This window comes from Papio anubis, chromosome 16 (assembly GCF_008728515.1).
Source record: "Papio anubis isolate 15944 chromosome 16, Panubis1.0, whole genome shotgun sequence".
In the NCBI taxonomy this organism is placed as follows: Eukaryota; Metazoa; Chordata; class Mammalia; order Primates; family Cercopithecidae; genus Papio; species Papio anubis.
The window spans coordinates 31,105,296-31,118,251 of NC_044991.1; the positions used below are offsets into that span (position 1 = coordinate 31,105,296).

At 49.4% G+C, this 12,956-nt stretch overlaps 1 protein-coding gene across 5 annotated transcripts in view; it reads left to right on the plus strand.

The window, feature by feature from the left end:
* CLTCL1 (clathrin heavy chain like 1) overlaps positions 1-12,956 on the plus strand; it is a 113,212-nt gene that overhangs the window by 64,326 nt on the left and 35,930 nt on the right. For all 5 annotated transcript variants that reach the window (XR_001892133.2, XM_003905212.3, XM_009216777.2 and 2 more), the window contains 8 exons: positions 1,871-2,035; positions 2,618-2,798; positions 4,092-4,255; positions 5,367-5,492; positions 6,086-6,228; positions 6,568-6,802; positions 8,171-8,293; positions 11,648-11,793. Coding sequence is in view for 4 of the 5 variants with exons in the window: in XM_003905212.3 (XP_003905261.2) it covers positions 1,871-2,035; positions 2,618-2,798; positions 4,092-4,255; positions 5,367-5,492; positions 6,086-6,228; positions 6,568-6,802; positions 8,171-8,293; positions 11,648-11,793 (1,283 nt within the window). In the remaining variant the exon portion in view is untranslated. The remainder of the gene's footprint in view (positions 1-1,870; positions 2,036-2,617; positions 2,799-4,091; positions 4,256-5,366; positions 5,493-6,085; positions 6,229-6,567; positions 6,803-8,170; positions 8,294-11,647; positions 11,794-12,956) is intronic.

Here is a 12,956-nt window from a genome sequence, read left to right on the forward strand (position 1 = left end):
AAAATTACTTACTTAAAGAGAATATTTAGTGGCTGGGTGCAGTGGCTCGCGCTGTAACCCCAGCATTTTTGAAGGCCAAGGTGAACAGAGCCCAGGAGTTTGAGACCAGCATGGACAACATGGCCAAACCCCATCTCTACAAAAAAATATAAAAATTAGTCGGGTGGGCCAGGCATGGTGGCTCACACCTGTAATCCAAGCACTTTGGGAGGCCAAGGCGGGAGGATCACGTGGTCAAGAGATCGAGGCCAGCCTGGCCAGCATGGTGAAACCCTGTCTTTACTAAAAATACAAAAATTAGCTGGGCATGATGGCGCGTGCCTGCAGTCCCAGCTACTTGGGAGGCTGAGGCAGGAGAATGGGGTGAACCCAGGAGGTAGAGGTTGCAGTGAGCTGGGTGGGATCGTGCCACTGCACTCCAGCCTGGCAACAGAGTGAGACTTCATCTCAAAAAAAAAAAAAAAGAAAAGAAAAAAAACCCAAGTAGCCAGCTGTGGCGGCATGCGCCTGTAATCCCAGCTGCTTGGGAGGCTGAAGTGGGAGGATTGCTTGAGCCTGGGAGGTCAAGGCTGCAGTGAGCCGAGATTGCACCACTGCACTCCATTCAGCCTGGGCAACAGAGTGAGACCCTGTCTCAAAATATATATATATATATATTTTTTATGCCTCATAAAAATTGTTTTCAGAAGTGTTCATTGTTTTTTAAATGCAATCCCCAATTCGTAAGTCTGTATTGAGCCTAGTAGAGCAGTCTAGTAAGCACAAATCGGATTTGTTATGTTCAGGTCTTCTTCTGGCCATTGCTAGTCTAAGGCTTGAGCTCATTCAAGGAGAATCGGTAGACTTGAGCCCTCATGTTGATCTTGCCATAGAAACCCTATAAGAATGTGATTGCTGGGCCGGGCGCGGTGGCTCAAGCCTGTAATCCCAGCACTTTGGGAGGCCGAGACGGGCGGATCACGAGGTCAGGAGATCGAGACCATCCTGGCTAACCTGGTGAAACCCCGTCTCTACTAAAAAATACAAAAAACTAGCCGGGCAAGGTGGCAGGCGCCTGTAGTCCCAGCTACTCGGGAGGCTGAGGCAGGAGAATGGCGTGAACCCGGGAGGCGGAGCTTGCAGTGAGCTGAGATCTGGCCACTGCACTCCAGCCTGGGCGACAGAGCAAGACTCCGTCTCAAAAAAAAAAAAAAAAAAAAGAATGTGATTGCTGGCTGGGCGCGGTGGCTCACGGCTATAATCTCAGCACTTTAGGAGGCCAAGGTGGGCAGATCGTTTGAGGTCCAGAGTTCAAGACCAGCCTGGCCAACGTGTTGAGCTCTGTCTCTACTAAAAATACAAAAATTAGCCAGGCATGATGATGCGCATCTATAATCCCAGCTACTTGGGAGGCTGAGACATGAGAATCGCTTGAACCCGGGAGATGGAGGTTGCAGTGAGCCAAGATTCTGCCACTGTACTCCAGCCTAAATGATGGATTGAGACTCTGTCTCAAAAAAAAAAAAAAAAAGAAAAAAAAAAGAATGTGATTGCTTAAAAGCTGCAACAGCGATTTGGACTCATCCCAGTAATAGGGCTTTATGGAGCCTCAGCGTTTCTCACAGGCCCAACTCTGTGGCCACATGGGGTGGGCCCAGCTCTACAATATGGGAGGATGGAGCCTTGTGCAAAGGGCCTAAGATGACTTGAAGGACAGCTGGGGATCTTGGGACCCACAAGCACTGCTGCCACCACAGAGTTGTGGGTGTGGACAGGGGCCTGTGAGTTCGGGTTGCCAGGCTTTACCCTACCCTGGGGCAAGGCTGAGCAGCTGGTCTTAAAAAGTTATTGCCATTGATCAGGCTTTCCCACCAAACTCCCTGTTTCATAGGTTGCAGATGCCATCCTTGGAAATAAGATGTTTACTCATTACGACCGGGCCCACATCGCCCAGCTCTGTGAAAAGGCAGGCCTCCTGCAGCAAGCACTGGAGCACTACACCGACCTCTATGACATCAAGAGGGCTGTGGTCCACACTCACCTCCTCAATCCCGAGGTATTGTGTGCCCCTGGGGCACTCCTATTATGGCTGTTGTCTATGCCATTAATGTCACATGCTCCCCAATGTTTACCTGTTGATGATTGTGGAACCATGGCCTGAGCCTGTCACTGCCCTAACCTACCATACTTTACTACCAAAAGCACTTCTGGTTCAGCACACGCACAATGTTTATCTGCTCAGCAGCATGTCTGGGCCCTGTAGTACCTTTCTTTCTGATGTCCACCTTTGACTTAGTCTAATAGCAGGAATACTGGTCACCTTTTAACACTGACAACCTAACAGGGCTGTCTGAAACCATTAGCAAAGCTGAACTAGCTATTGTGTTCCAACTTATGGAATAAGTTTTAGCATCGTCTGTGGAATATTGCAGGTGAACTGTTTAGATCAGTGTCTTTTCCCAGCTTTACTCCTTGCTTCTACTTTTTCCCATGATGGATAGTTGCTTTTCAATCCCTTTATGTGGAAATTCTCTATTTTTGACACTCAGGGGAACAGGAGAATGACCTAGTTATTTTCCAAGTGTTAGCAATCTTTGTAGTGGTGCATTGTTGTGGACAGACTCTTCCTTGTTCCCAGTGGCTTGTCAATTTCTTCGGCTCCTTGTCGGTGGAGGATTCTGTGGAGTGTCTGCGTGCCATGCTGTCTGCTAACATCAGACAGAACCTTCAGCTGTGTGTGCAGGTGGCCTCTAAGTACCATGAGCAGCTGGGCACGCAGGCCCTGGTGGAACTCTTTGAATCCTTCAAGAGTTATGAAGGTAAACCGTGCAGCCTTTCGCCGACCCCGCCACGTGACTACACCTCCTTTCTCAGATGTTGCGGTCCACCTGTCCGACTTAAAACGACCTTCCTGCAAAGCCAGGCAGGATGCAGCACTCGCTGCCTTGGGTGCTCAGTCAGTGGCAGAATGCGACTGCCATCTCATGTGCACCCTCAGCTTCAGTGTCCTTTTTGGTATTTCCAAAGGAAGAAATCAGGTTGGTTTGTGATGGAGTGGAGAAACTTATGGAGCCCAGTGTGTCTGTGCAGCACGGTCTGGCAAGAATTCATCTGAAAGCCTGTGTCGTGGGTACCGTGAAAGGGCCTGATGTCTGGTCTTCACAGCCCCAGGAGGGAGGCTCTTTGGGCCTCTCCTAAGTGAGAGCCCACGATAGAGGGTGCATTGCTTTGTAGTATCTGCTAACCCAGTTGATAGCAGGGGCTGACGAGGCAACTTGGTTGTCTTCCTTTCCCCTTTTTGGACATCACCCCAAAAGAGTGTTCTAGGGCAATGGGGGTGGGAGTAGCTTTGTTAGGGACAGGTGGGGGCTGTCTGGCCCACCCAGGATAGAGACTAAGCATTTGTCTAGGCATCAAGCCACTGCCATGTGTCCGGTGAGGTTAGGGCATCGGTGGAGGGTAGGACAGGACCCTGCCCTCAGGGATCTGGCCTTCTCTTCAGAAGACAACACTGTAGGAAAGACCATGGCAGACGATTGAGTGGAGCTGGGCTGGGAGAGAGCAGTAGAATAGGTTGGTGGGGAACCATCAGCCTAGGGGCTGCCCATTCCCTTCCTAGCATCAGAGTCTCACAGTTACAGTGAAAGACCTCGACAGGCGGGGGCCTTCTCGGATGTACCTATCTTGTCGTTACTGTCCAGAGTTGCAGGCCTCCTCCTGGAGGCCGTGGCTTATTTCTCTCTCCCTTGGCATCAGTCCCACAGCCCTCTCAGATTACCTCAGTGGGAATTACTCTTGACGACGACTATCTAGGTATACCTGGGCCCCCAAAAGGAATTTCACAAGTACCAAATATCTAGTATTTTACATCAAAACATGCCAGGTATGCCTGCCAAATTTGATGGAAATCTGACTAGCTATTTTGGGAGCTGCTAAAACAGACAGATGGCATATTGATTATGAGTTCTGAGTGGGCTGTGGGTCCACTGGAGAGTGGAGCAGGGTGGGTCCCTGGAGAGTGGAGCAGGGTCATCGAGGGAAGGTGGACAGCAGCTACGGAGGAGACCAGGTGGGTGTTGCAAGGACAAAAATGAAACAGTCTCTCTTCATAGGCCTCTTCTACTTCCTGGGCTCAATCGTGAACTTCAGCCAAGACCCAGACGTGCATCTGAAATACATTCAGGCTGCCTGTAAGACAGGGCAGATCAAGGAGGTGGAGAGGATATGCCGAGAGAGCAGCTGCTACAACCCAGAGCGTGTGAAGAACTTCCTGAAGGTGTGTTCCAGCACTGCCTCCTTGTGTTCCACAGCTGAATTGCTGATGGCAGATGGGGCAGACCATCCGCAGGACGTCCCAGGAGGCAGGAAGCTGGATCTGTCTCGCCAGGGACCCCTTAGTCCCAGGGACAGAGCTCCGCCTTATGGCTTAAAGTTCTAGAGGAACCCTTCTATCGTTTTAAGAACGTGGAACGCAGCTTGAGACTGTGCTCTAAGTATCTGGCACGTGAGTGGAGGGAGTTAGTTTATTGCTGCATTGTAATTCATCAACATCCCATTAGTGCCATTGTCAATTAAGCAGGCAAAGCTGCAGAAACAAGTAGACCACTCAGCACTAGTGTCATAAAGAACAGGAAGCCTGCTTCCTTATGTGGCAGTCCTGGGTGGGCTGGAGGTCAGTGGGGTGGCTTTCCTTCCCACTGTCCTTCAAGGACCAGGCTCATGGCTGCTTTGCGGTGTTCAGCACCTCATCTGGATGTCGTCTTCCCAGTCAGCTAGAAGACAGGAAGAGCACAGAGGAACCAGCATGGGTGGTTTTTATGGGCGAGGCCTGCAAGTGGCAGATGAGACTTGGATTCACGTCCCCTTGGAGGGAATGAGGTCATGTGGCCACACTTAAAACTTCAAGGGAAACCAGGAAATGTGATCTAGGCATGGGACCACACAAGGGGGAGGCATGATTGTGGTGACCTGTGGCTGTTCTACCCAAGTGTCATCATCATCTGGGAATGGTGCCAGGTGTGTTTCCATGGCCTGCGGCTGCATGTCTGAAAAGGCAGCCTTTACTGCAGGTGTGCTGTTCTTGAGAATGGCCTGGTTTCTGTTGGGTTTGCACGTAATGAGGTGCTTGTCTTAAAAGATATTTTTGTCCAGATTTGGAATGTTAATGCCACATTTAACGGTCTTTAACCAAATACTATTATCTTTCACTTATTTCCAAAGCAAACACCATACCACAAAACGACAGCCTATCTAGAGCAGTCTCATTCTGAGTCTCCTACATGTCACTCTGCTGCAGAGAGAGTGCTGTCCCATATGGGCAATGAGTCCGAGGTCTGGCTGTCTGGTTTCTCCACTCCCTGACTTGTTCTGTGCATTCTAATCCTCAGGAGGCCAAGCTCACAGACCAGCTTCCCCTCATCATTGTGTGCGATCGTTTTGGCTTTGTCCATGACCTTGTCCTGTATTTATACCACAACAACCTGCAGAGGTACATTGAGATCTACGTGCAGAAGGTACTGCTGGCTCCCTGGAGTGACCCACAGCTGCCTCTGGGCCCCAGTCAGTGACAATAGTCTTCACCTCAGAGGCTGCCTCTAACATCTGGCATTTCAGAGACTATCATTTTGAAGGGTGGTGGGTTAGTGTGCTCAGACTGCCAGAGTAGAAGAACACAGTCCAGGCGACTGAAACAACACACATTTATTTCTCACAGTTTTGGAGGCTGGAAGTCCACGATCAAGGTGCTGGCAGGGCTGGTTTCTGGTGAAGGCCGTCTTCCAGGCTTGCAGACGGCCTCCTGGCTGTGCCCCCACAGGGCCTTTCCTCTGTGCATATACATTCCTGGTGTCTCTTCCTCTTCTTAGAAGGACATCAGTCCCATTGCATTAGGGCCGCGCCATTGGCATTGATTACCTCCTTAAACACCCTCTTTCCATATAGAGTCCCACTAGGGGTTAGGACATCAGCAAGTGAATTTTGGTGGGACACAGCGCAGTGCTAAACAGGAGCCCTTTCAGGGTTTTGCCCAGACTGTCCAAGTTGTAGGAGGCTTCTAACAATAACTTGTGTCTGCAACACTGAAGTTACTTCACCTTGACTACTGTAGGTCAACCCTAGCCGGACCCCAGCTGTGGTTGGAGGGCTGCTTGATGTGGATTGTTCTGAGGAAGTGATTAAACACTTAATCATGGCAGTGAGAGGACAGTTCTCTACTGACGAGTTGGTGGCTGAAGTAGAAAAAAGAAATAGGTAAGGTGTCCTTACTTGGTGTTTTGTCTTACCCCTGGATTCTAGTGTCTGTTGTTGTTTCTGTCTAATTCTCCAGGACTGTCACTGTAGCTGATCATTCATGTGCACATCTTAGATGTAGCAGTGAGTTACTTGCTATTGGTACTGTGAATACCTTGGGGGAAAACCTAACAGTAGAAATCAGTTTGGAAATCAGGTCCATCTTCGTCCCTAGAGCAACCTGAAGTTAATGTACTCCAAGATTTTTTGTTTCAGGAAACATCTGTCAGAGCCCTGGAATTGTCCTCAAGATTTCCAGTGGTAGCCTTGAGACTTCACGGTGCCTTCCTTCTTTCAAAGGCTCAAGCTGCTGCTTCCCTGGCTGGAGTCCCGGATTCAGGAAGGCTGCAAGGAGCCTGCCACTCACAATGCACTGGCTAAAATCTACATTGACAGCAACAACAGCCCCGAGTGCTTCCTGAGAGAGAATGCCTACTATGACAGCAGCGTGGTGGGCCACTACTGTGAGAAGCGAGACCCCCATCTGGCCTGTGTCGCCTATGAGCGGGGGCAGTGTGACCTTGAGCTCATCCAGGTGGGTAGCAGATGTGCTGAGCTGCCCATGCAACCCTGGCCTCCCAGGAAAGCTTTCAAAGGTGTGCCCGTGGGGAGCTGATCAGGGCTTTCTGTGCACCTGGAGATGGCAGGTCATGAGATTATTTCCTTGTGATTCTCGCAGCTTTTGGGAACTTGCTCATGCGATTTGTATGCATTGTACCTGTAGACCAAGTGGCCATGAACCTGACTTATCATCCCTCTGCTTATGGTCCTTACTGTTGCCTGGTAATTTGAAGGCAGAATTGAACTCCTTGGCCTGACTCGTGAGCTCCTCTGTGGACTGCCACCTTCCCCCAACTCCCCAACTTGATCAACCACCCATCTTGCCAACCCACCTGGAGGGGCCTGCAGTTCCCTGGGTGCCTCATGTCCTGACTGCCCTTGTACTTCATGCCCCCTTTTTGGGATAACCCTCTATACAAGCCTTTCCCCATCACCTGACCGGTGAGCTCTTGCTGGCCCCTCCTTGAGACATCTGCCCAGGTCTTTTGCCTACATCTGCCCAGGCTTGGATCCACATATAATTACATGTTTAGGTTGAATTGTATGAACTGTTCCTACCTAACCATTTGATCTAAAAATCCAGACATGAACAGAGCACCTATGAGGTTGGTACTGCACCAGCCTGCTCGGGCTTTTCCCATGATGCACAGGCAGCCTGCGCTGCATCTGCAAACACCTTTGCATGCCACTCAGCCTTTGTGCCTGGCATCTGGCACTCAACAGATCTGATCCTCACCAGGATTTAGCAAGTGCTGCAAACGCTGGCACATTCCAGTGGACTGATAGTGTTTTGAAGATCTGTTATAACATTCCGTAAAGGGTCTCCAGATCTGCTAGTGAAAGCACAGTTTGCAGTTTTTAGGTCTTGAAACATTGCAGTGTTTGTGCTGTTTTATACCAGTTCTAGGCTGTTCTGATAACATTTTACAGATAGCTTAGAGCTAGCTACATCTGAGTACTTAAATTTAACCAAATTAAAAATTACCAGTTTAGTTCCTGTCATGCACCACATTTCAAGGGCTCAGTAGCCTCCCGTGGCTAGTGGCTGTATCAGACAGAATGGGAGACAGAGCGTGTCCCTGAATGCAGGAGGTCCTGTTGGCCAGAGATGTGGCACATCCCTAGGAGTTGTAAACTTGGAAAGGGCATTTTGAGGTAGTTTGAGTCCATTGTTAACCCTGTAGGATGCTGCTCATCCTGTGTCAAAGCACAGCGCCTTGCCTGGGCCCTGACTGTTCACTAAACCGGTATCAGGCACACAGGGAACGAATTGGGGTGTGTCCTCCCAAGCAGCTTCCATTGATTGACTGCTGTGTTACACACATGAGTATGCTCATTTCAGGTGTGCAATGAGAATTCTCTGTTCAAAAGCGAGGCCCGCTACCTGGTACACAGAAAGGATCCAGAGCTCTGGGCTCACGTCCTTGAGGAGACCAACCCATCCAGGAGACAGCTAATTGACCAGGTGAGGCACAGAGATGGGTATGTCTGTGCACCTGCATTTTGCCGTCTAATCATTGTTGTGGCTCAAGTGACTGGTTTCATTTTTCATTTAAAACATCTTGACCGAGTGCAGTTGCTCACGCCTGTAATCCCAGCACTTTGGGAGGCCGAGGCAGGTGGATTCCTTAAGGTCTCAGGAGTTCAAGACCAGCCTGGCCAACATGGTGAAACCCTGTCTCTACTAAAAATACAAAAATTAGCTAGGCGTGGTGGCACACACCTGTAATCCCAGCTACTGGGAAGGCTGAGGCAGGAGAATCGCTTGAACCCAGGAGGTGGAAGTTGCAGTGAGCCGACATCGTACCACTGCACTCCAGCCTGGGCGACAGAGAGAGACTCCATCTCAAAAAAATAAATAGGCCAGTCATGGTGGCTTACGCCCGTAATCCTAGCACTTTGGGAGGCCTAGGCGGGTGGATCACTTGTGGTCAGGAGTTCAACACCAGCCTGGTCAACATAGTGAAACCCCATCTCTACTAAAAATACAAAAACACACTGTGTGGTGCATGCCTGTAATCCCAGTTACTCAGGAGGCTGAGGCAGGAGAATCGCTTGAACCCAGGGGGTGGAGGTTGCAGAAGCCGAGATCGCACGCCACTGCACTCCAGTCTAGGCAACTGGGTGAGACTTCGTCTCAAAAAATAAATAAATAAATAAATAAATAAAACATCTTAGCCCTTATGAACTTTCTCCCCTGCAGAAATAGTTTGCCTAAAATTAGCTTGATTCCCCACGTGAGCTGACTTGGAATTGTTTACTGGCCGAGGGCATAGAGTTGGCCCTTGGATCCAAAGCAGGGATATGCAGCCCAGGAAGAGAGTACCTGGTGGCATGCCTGCATGCTGGGCCCAGCTCAGCCCCCGTGGACAGAGGTGAAGTAGCTTTCAAGGTTGTCTCAGCTGACTTCCCTGTGTTGAAAAACTCTTTATGCCCCTGTGACTATCCAGCACCTCCTGCAGAGTGCTGGAGCCAGGGGTCATTATTGGGTGTGGCCTGGCAGGTGGGAGTCTGCCTTGGCCTTTGGGAGGACTTCCCCCAGCCCTGTGGAAGAGCCTCCCCTCCAGTCACAGCCTCACAGACACTCACAGATAGTGCCTCTGCTGCCCTCAGCACTGTTCCTAGGTGCTGGGCATACTGTTTAGGGGTGGGGCAAGACCAATGTTGGAACAAAACCCTCATCCAACAAGTGGCTTCAGCCCTAAGAATAGGACCAGTTAAAACTCCCACCTCCCTCGTACACATTGCCAACCTGCTGGACCGGCGCTTTTGAAAGTCTTGAGGGGTGGATTTGACCTTTATCTCTACTGAATTTTATCCTCTCGTTTTCTGTCCACTGTTTCTCAAGCCTGTGCCACTACTTTTTTAAATAAACTTTTCATTTTGAAATACTTTGAGATTTATGGAAGGTCATGTTGTTTTGAATCTCTGTTTCAACTTTGGAATTACCCATCCAAATCTAATAAAAATACTAAACAACACAATATGCTACTAGGGATTTACATCCAAGTTCCCAGACATCAGACTTTTCTCCAGGTGTAGTCCAGCCACCTGGTACAGCTTGAAGGTGACTTCATGTTGGCACTGGGGAAGGGCAACTTTAACATTGCACCATACCAGAGCCACCGGGGGCCTCTTGTCTTCCTGTTTCTGGGTGGAGCTGCTGGTCTTTCGTTATCGCTGCTGTAATTGAATATCTGTAGCCACCTCCCGGTGGGAAATTCAACTGCAATGCTCCTCTAATCCAGAGCACATAATAACAGAGGGAGGCTGCTTTTAGTGTCTGGAGTGGAACCTCATTATGAAATGTTTACTGAGAGCAGTGTCCTGAGGCAACCTTAGGTGGGGCATCCTGTATTGACTCAAACAGATGGTAGAAATTTATTTTTGCCCTTAAAACAACCTGTCTATATTTACTTAAGTTGCTCCAAGGTTTTCTTTTTTTTTTTTTTTTTTTTTCTTTTTATGAGATAGAGTTTTGCTCGTTACCCAGGCTAGAGTGCAATGGCATGATCTCGGCTCACTGCAACCTCCGCCTCCCAGGTTCAAGAGATTCTCCTGCCTCGGCCTGCTGAGTAGCTGGGATTACAGGGACCTGCCACCACGCCCGGCAAATTTTTGTACTTTTAGTAGAGATGGGGTTTAACTATGTTGTCCAGGCTGGTCTCGGACTCTTGACCTCAGGTGATCCGCCTGCCTCGGTCTCCCAAAGTGCTGGAATTAGGCGTGAGCCACCACACCCGGCCTCCAAGTTTTTCAAGAACTGACAGATGTCACTTTAGGAAGTGTACCTTCTCCTTTGGATGGACTTGTGCTGTGTCCTGGTACCCCCTTTCCCTCAGGCATACCCTTTTGGTTCCTCAGCTGCTGGGAGAGCTCCTGTTCTCAAACTCTTCAGCCTCCTTGTTGTGGATATTACAAACTCCACAGAGGTAGAACTTTTGCATCTTATGGTACCATTGAGTTCACAAAGACCACCAGAAAGGTGGACTGGACTGACCTTGACCCTACGTTCCTTTAAGGCCCCTCAAGATTGCTATGTAAAAGTTCATGGTCAGTGGGCTGTGTTAGCCATGAAAGACCGTCCAGAGCTGTCTCTTCCCTCTCATTGATACACGGCTGTTGACCACCCCTGAGGAGAACCAGAAACTTGGCAAAAATATTAGATCCTCGAAGTCACTGAAGGTGCCTGGTCCAAAGTGCAAAGAGAGCAGTGCTGGCATTCCAAACTGCTGTCACGTGGGAAATGTACTCTTTGGAAAACTGTCTTTCCACCCTATTTGTAAGTGTTTTTGTATGTGAGACACCTATAATTGGATGAGGGGTGGCACAGCCAGTCTTTTGTTGGTCTTTCCTTCAGCTTGTGGTTCTGAGTGGCATCTGGTGTGAAGGCACCTGACTCCACAGCTCTGGCTATGGACTGTGCCACAGTAGTGGCAGTGCTCTTTGCTCGTAAGAGGCTGCTGGAAGCCCCTGCAGTGTCTTCAATAGAGAAGTGGAGCCATATTTGCTATTAGTGGCTTTAAAAGACAAATCTAAAAGGAGACATTCATTTCAAAATGCCTAGTGCACTGGTCATTGGAGCAGAGTAAGAGTCTGTAGCTCATTTGATATGAGAGAAAAACTAATTGTCAAAATAGAGCAAACTGAGAATTTCCTGAAATTGACTTTGAAAACCCTTCCTTTGTTACCTTAAGAAGTCTCCCATTTTCTCTGTCTGTTCCACACCATCTTGGAGGAGTCCTTCCCTTCTGTTTAGCTTCAAAGATTCAGTCTTGAATTGACTAATCAAGTTCTTTCAAATGCTTTTTAAAACCAGGTAGTACAGACAGCATTGTCAGAAACACGGGATCCTGAAGAGATTTCGGTCACTGTCAAAGCCTTTATGACAGCCGACCTGCCTAATGAACTGATTGAACTGCTGGAGAAGATAGTTCTGGATAACTCTGTCTTCAGTGAGCACAGGTGAGGCTATGCCAGAGGTAGCTATGGACACAGGCAGATTCAAACATCTGTTTGATACTTACCTTCTGTTACAATCTCGTACCACTTTACCCATCCAGCCTGCCCACTGGCTGCTCCCCAGACATGCCAATCTTCCTACCACCTCCTCTATCTCAATGTAGTCCTTCCCTTATTAGCTCCTGCCTGTCTCAGAGCCCAGCCTCAGTTTCACATTTTCCAGGAGGCTGCACTCCTCTTACTGCTCTGGCCCACACTGTCCTTTAACACAATGCTCAGAGAAGGGGAGCTGGCATTTTATGAAGGTCTCATGTGGCCTAAGGATGTGTTGAACTCTTCAAATCGTAGTGAACAAAGCTTGGAGAAAGGTGGCAGGAGAACCAGATCTGGGCATGTATCAGGGAAGACTTGCCAGAAGTATAATGTAGAAGCCAGATGAGCAGAAGCTGTGGCAGGGACAGCAGCACAGGCTGGCATCATAGAGGTGGGAGTGCGTGCTTCCACATGGACCGGCACTATAGAGGTGGGAGTGCGTGCTTCCACATGGACCGGCACTGTAGAGGTGGGAGTGCGTGCTTCCACATGGACCGGGACTGTAGAGGTGGGAGTGCGTGCTTCCACATGGACCGGGACTGTAGAGGTGGGAGTGCGTGCTTCCACATGGACCGGCACTGTAGAGGTGGGAGTGCGTGCCTATGGACCCGGACTCAGAGGTGGGAGTGGCTTCCCACATGGACCGCACCGTAGAGGTGGGAGGCGTGGCATGGCATGGCAGGCACCCAGTGAGGTGGAGTGTGTTTCTACATGGACTGGACTGTAGAGGGGAGGCGTGGCTCCACATGGACCGGGACTGAGGTGGGAGGCAGGCCTACATGTGGACCGGCACTGTAGAGGTAGTGGAAATGGACTGGGACGGTAGAGGTGGAAGCCAGCATGGACTGGGAGGCAGTGAAGGGGTAGGTAACGAGGGGAAGCCAGATAAGAATGGAATGAATGGAATAGAGATTTGTGTTGATGGACCACAGGAAGAAAGATGGACGGAAGGCATGGAAGGTATAGAGGGATTTTAAAACTTGAGATGCTATATGATAATGGTATATGGAATGTGAAATTATATTTTAATGGAATCATAAACCCTGACTAATGACAGGATGCCAGGATTAAGG